The sequence below is a fragment of the Quercus robur genome, chromosome 10 (assembly GCF_932294415.1).
Source record: "Quercus robur chromosome 10, dhQueRobu3.1, whole genome shotgun sequence".
In the NCBI taxonomy this organism is placed as follows: Eukaryota; Viridiplantae; Streptophyta; class Magnoliopsida; order Fagales; family Fagaceae; genus Quercus; species Quercus robur.
The window spans coordinates 42,322,969-42,328,968 of record NC_065543.1 but is presented as its reverse complement, the minus strand read 5'-3'; the positions used below and the strand labels follow the sequence as shown (position 1 = coordinate 42,328,968).

Genomic DNA, 6,000 nt, shown 5'->3' with positions numbered 1-6,000 from the left:
CTAAGATGATCTCAATTTCTTTTTTTTCAGCTTAATCGGATAATCCGCTTCAGGAAACCTTTTGGCTAACTCATAGCAATTATGTAACCAAGCTGGATGGACCAAAATTATTCCGTCCAGCTCTGCCTGCCGAGATTCCTCCTCCGTGGCAACCAAAGTGACCACATGTGTCCTGGATGTAAAAACACTCGTAGAACAAATGGCTCCTAACTCCTCTGCCATCATCCAAAGACGCGAATTTTGGGGCTCAAAATTGGAAGGAAAAATACCTTCAAAGGTTAATTTACATCCTTGGAGTACCTTAAGGCGATCAAGTATCAATTTAACATCTCTATGCGCAAGACCACCCTTGAATTTGGGGTTGAAAAACAGTCTGTGGATTAGTTTAAGTTTCTGGAGAATGGTCGCGAGCACACCAGTGGTCTCACCTTCATCATTGTTCATGGCAGAAAGAGATACAATGTCATGTCTTGCATCAAAGAAATAATATCTCTTAACAAGAATCAAGTTATCTGGATGATATCTCCACACGTGCTTTGTATCATCAAGAACAAGAACCATGCGTTGGTGCCTCAGCACCAGTTGAAGATTCTTTTCATCTGGGGCAAATAAATCTTCACGTACGATAATCCTTGACTTGAAGTAAACATTTTCAGGGTCCAGAAACTCAGCCATTAACGATGTATAGCGTCGATCAGCAGTTGTATATATGTACATCTCAAACATGGTACTTGCTTCTTTGAGAAAAGTGTGGACGTAAGGCCTCAACTTGGTCATCATCCCCAAATGTTTCAGAGAGATTAGGCCATCCTTGTTGATATTATGTTCCAAAAGTTCTTGACGGGTTTTCAGATGTTTGCTATCTTTTGTTGAATGAAGCAAAGTATGATCCAAATCAAGAACTAAAACGATCTTTCTATCTTTTAACAATTTCTCTGATTCTACCATCCGTATCCCAGCAATTTCATCAGGGCTAAGCCACAAATCCTTATCAATATACTTGAATACTTCACTCTTACAAACCCAACACATTCCTCTTACAACCCTGAGATGTGCACAAGTCTTAGTATCAACATCCAAGTCGCTGGATGAACTGGACTCCAAGTCTGACAAATCTTGTGGGAAGCCCTTCTCGGAAATGATCTTCATGATGAATCTTGTATGTTTCTATAGCCCAAGATTGTGACAAGCTCTCTCTCTCTCTCTCTCTCTCTCTCTCTCTCTCTCTTATATTTTTGCATAACAAATTAGAACCAAAACGTCACCTCTGATTTGTGAACTTGTGTAGTGTTTTACAGTTTAGAGAACCAACAAACAAGGCACTCTTATATTACTCTTGCTTTTTATTGGAAATGGATAGCAACATATTAATTTTACTTAAATTTCCGTATAAGTGAACTAAATGAGGCTGAATAAGTATAGAGCTTGTAATTAAAGAAATTTTAATCTTGTATATGAGTGACCCATTTTTTTTCTTTTTCTTTTATTTTTTTTTAATTTTAGAATGAAAAGACTATATAACCTTTAGATTAAACTTAACTACAATACCTTAAGTACACTTTAGATTCTCCAGTATTTATTTATAATTGTAATATTTTTTCACTTAAATTCAAACACCTATTGCATTAATTAATATTAATAAGCAAATAAATACGCATTAATCAGTTAATCAATAAGCAAAGAGCTTGCCATATGGCGCTCTAATTTTGTATTTAATATTTTTTTTTAACCTCTTTTCCTTAAGTGTTTTTATTTTTATTTTTATTTTTTTTAATGTTATCTTAAAGTTCACATTAACTTATTTTTATTTTTATCTCATTAATTTCTCATTAATTGCCTGAACTTATACCACACATTTCTCTCTTTTTTATGTCTTTTATCATACCCATCATTTTAGTATTAAAAACAAAAGCAATAATAATAATAATAATAATTAAGGGTTAATAATAATAACTAATCAGATAAGGCTTGGGAGGAGATAGAGAGATACAAAAATGTTGTGGATTATTAAATAAAATGCATTTTTTTCACTATTACCAAAATAAATGACCTGAAATTGACAAAGTATTTGTAAGAATGACAAAGAAAAATCTGAGAGGTCGTCACCTCTATCACATTGGCCTCCCATTAAGCTGCTGAAATCCCTACAAGTATTTTTTTTTTTTTTTTAATTAGGGGCTTAAATATGATTTAGGTTTGGGGTAGTTTGGTTAGATAGTTTTTGTTTTGGATATATAAGTAGAGAAAATATTTAGTGCGCAATGTAAAGTCATATTCTACCATAATTTTAAATCATCTATAAGACACATACATACATACATATTTGCCCACACCATGTCTTAATGTTGCATTGTTGATGAGTGGAAGACGATGAGAGAGTTGGGCATACTTTCATTTCATGATATGTAGTGCTCGTTTGGATAGCACTTATTAGTGCTGCGTCTGCGTTTCCTCAGTTTTTTTTTTTTTTTTTTATTTTCATCCGCAATGGTTGACCTGTTCTTCTGTGAACAATGCACTTGTGCACTGTTCATGGGTCCCACAAACTCCACTTTTTATCAATTTTTTCATTAAAAATGGGTCCCACAGCACTATTCACACATTTAAAAATTATTTTGCTACAATGTTTTCAGTTTTCAGTTTCAGCAAAATAAGTTCTATCAAAACAGCCCCATAATCTATAAAAAAAACACAAATTAGTTGATTTTCATAGTCATGTTATTTTTTTGCACTTATTTTTGGGTTCATTTTTTTTTTTTTTTTTTTTTTTAAGTAAGCTTAACTTGAGAAGGTTACAAATGTGCAATGAAGCTACTAAAATAATTTTTAATATTTAATATCTCAAAATGTATATGTTTTGAACTTACCTTTTCTTTATAATATGTACAACATGTTATAATTGAGGTGTTATAATATCTCAATGTACTTGAATGCTTGACTCTTACAAACCATACAAGCATGGACACCCATGTTGCTAAATGAACTGGAATCCGGGTTATCTGATGAATCTTGTGGGAAGCTCATCTCGGAAATGATCTTCATTGTGAATCTTCTAAGTTACTTTAGCCCAAGATTGCGACTCTCTCTCTCTCTTTCTCTCTCTCAAGAATTGGGTCCATTCCAGTTGATCGCATTCATCTAACCAGTTTGAATTCAAATACAAAGAGATAGAGATAAGGACATATCCGGCAGCCACATCAAATAGAAATCCTATATGTTTCATGTTTGTAGAAGTCTATTCTTAACCCTAATTAGTGATAAGTTAATTGTTAATGATAATCAGATTGTATCTTGTAATTATGAGAGTGACCCATTTTTTCTTTTCTTTTCTTTTCTTCTTTTTATTTTATTTTTACAGGGAATTGGTAGGACCTATGGATTACGTTTTATGGACCTATTTATTATTATAAATTTTTTATACTATGAAAAAAGGTTTATGATTTATAGGGTATAAAAATAAAATTACCTTGAGGTAAAACTTAGTTACTACAATAAAAATACAGTACTTTAGTCATTAGATTTTTGAATTAAATTCAACAACTAGTTGCATTAACCAATTGAAAACAAATAATAACAAAGTGTTTTTTTTTTTGTTTTTATAGAGTTTAAACATATGGCTGAAAATACCAATTAGTTTTTTTATGTAGGCAGAGATTGAACCTCAAATCCCTTATTTACCATTAAAGACTTTAACAATTGAGCTAACTAGAACCCACAACAAAATGATTTAATTCAATTGAAGTATATAATGTAGTATTGTAACCCTAGCTACCTTTGAGACACCCGAGGACAGCACCATGTATAAAGGACATCGTGGGAGCTACAAAGTAATTCCTACACCCCTGGCTACATAAAAAATCTCATAAGCCTAAGAAATACATGGAAGCCCAATAAGGCGTTAACCACTCACAAGTTCAAGTCCGTGAAGTGCTATGAGCTTTCCTACTTAAAGAATGCAAAATGTACTTTAATCTATTTTAAATGTTACTGTAGCATCAAATTTACAAGAAGAGTATGAAATCCGGTTATGCAAAAATTTATTTTGATGTTGTTACAGTAACATCTGAAAATAGATATCCACTTGTAGCAACATCAGATTGAGTAAGGCATGCAGAGAGTGCCATGGTTAAAGGGCACGTTAGGATTAATTTGTGTGCACACAGTGCTTGGGCTGGTTCAATTAACAAGCAAGTAATTTGGGTTGGGGTGCATGGGATTAGAGTGATTTACATATCACCTTAATTATGTGATTACTAAGTCTATGACATGCCATGCGCTTTGGATTGATGGATGCCGAGCAAGTTGAAAAGCTTTATGAGCCACATTTAGTATTCAAGATCGATCAGTTTTACCTCCTAATGTTAGACTAACATAGCTAAATATTCTTCCGCTCCTACAATTCATGTAATGGCAGATACAAAATAAGTTTTCATCTAACAAATAGTAACAATAGCATAATTTGGACATATTCAGAATCGTTTCAATTTCCAAGGCCACATTCACATAAGAAACTGTAGACATCAACAAGGAGATAAATCACTGTAACTATGTCTCCTCATCACAATTGAGGAAGAATTGAATTCATCACGTAGCATTAACGACTTAAAATGAGGCTCTAAAAATTAATACTAAAGAACGCTGAATTTCTTTGTCTAGGATAAAAAAACCCTATTTCACTAACTGCAAAGAACTTTTAACAAAAAAAATGGAATTATACCTGTTCTGTTAATAGAAGTGAACAAAGATCATCTCAACTTGAATCTTTCGGCTTAATCAGATACTTTTTTTCAGATACCCTTTCTGATGCAATGTAGCAAGCACGTAACCACTTTGGATGGACCAAAATAATTTTTTCCCTCTCTGCCTCCTGAAACTCCTCCGCGGTGGCAAACCAAGTGACCACATGTGTGATGGGGTTTATCAAATTATCCATAGAAACTTTGGCCCCTAACTCCTCTGCCATCAACCAGAGACGCGAATTTTTGGGCCTAAAATCAGAAGGGAAAATATGTTTGAAGGATAATGTACACCCTTGGAGAACACTAAGGCGATCAAGTATGTCTCTAACATCTCTATCCTGAAGTCCACCTTCAAATTTTGGGTTGAAAAGCAGTCTGTGTATTAGTTTAAGTTGTTGAAGAACGGTGGTGAGCTTACCAGTGGTCTCACCTTCATCAGTGCCCAATGCAGAAAGAGAAACAACACTCCAGTCATGATCTGAATCAAAGTAATGATACTTCTTAATATGAATCAAGTTTAATTCATGCTCACTCCACACGCTTATGGTATCATCAATAATAAGAACCATGCGTTCCTCCCTTAGCACAAGATCAAGATTCTTTTCGCTTGTTTCAAGTAAATCTTCACGTGTAATGATTGACTTGAAGTAAACGCTTTCAGGGTCAAGAAGCTCAGCAACTTGCAATGCATAACTTCGTGTACTCATTGTACACATGTAAATCTCAAACATAGTACTTGCTTCTTTCAGAAAAGTGTGAACGGAAGGTCTCAACTTGACCATTATCATTTCCCAAGGTTGACTCAGACGGAATAGGCTATCCTTTAAGTTATTTTGCAAGAGTTCTTGAGGGGTTCTCAGATATCTTTCTTTTGTTGTTGAATGAATCAGAGTTTGATCTAGATCAAGAACCAAGACCATCTTCTTATCTTGTAACAATTTCGCGGACTCTACCTTCCGAATCCGATCCATCTCATCTTTGGTAACCCACAACAACCGCATACCCTCATGAACGTACTTGAATGCCAGCCTCTTACAGCTGACACACTTTCCTCTAAAAACACGTCGATGTGCACAATTCTCCCCTATATTTTCTTCTGGTGTATTATCATAGTCGTCATCGACAACCGTGTTGATGGATGAATCTTGTGGAAAATCCTTCTCGGAAATTATCTTCATGGTGAATCTTGGAAGTTTCTTTAGCAAAAAATAGTGACAAGACAACCTCTCTCTCTCTCTCTCTCTCTCTCTCTCTCTCTTTT

General features: G+C 34.3%; 2 protein-coding genes across 2 annotated transcripts; both read right to left on the bottom strand.

Annotated features, from left to right (window-relative positions):
• Positions 1–1,149, bottom strand: LOC126704192 (RNA polymerase II C-terminal domain phosphatase-like 4). The gene has a single exon (XM_050403215.1). The coding sequence runs from the start codon at positions 1,147–1,149 to the stop codon at positions 1–3; it is 1,149 nt and encodes a 382-aa protein (XP_050259172.1).
• Positions 1,150–4,750: 3,601 nt separating this feature from the next.
• On the bottom strand, positions 4,751–5,917 carry LOC126704191 (RNA polymerase II C-terminal domain phosphatase-like 4). The gene has a single exon (XM_050403214.1). The coding sequence runs from the start codon at positions 5,915–5,917 to the stop codon at positions 4,751–4,753; it is 1,167 nt and encodes a 388-aa protein (XP_050259171.1).
• Between the last annotated feature and the right edge of the window lie 83 nt (positions 5,918–6,000).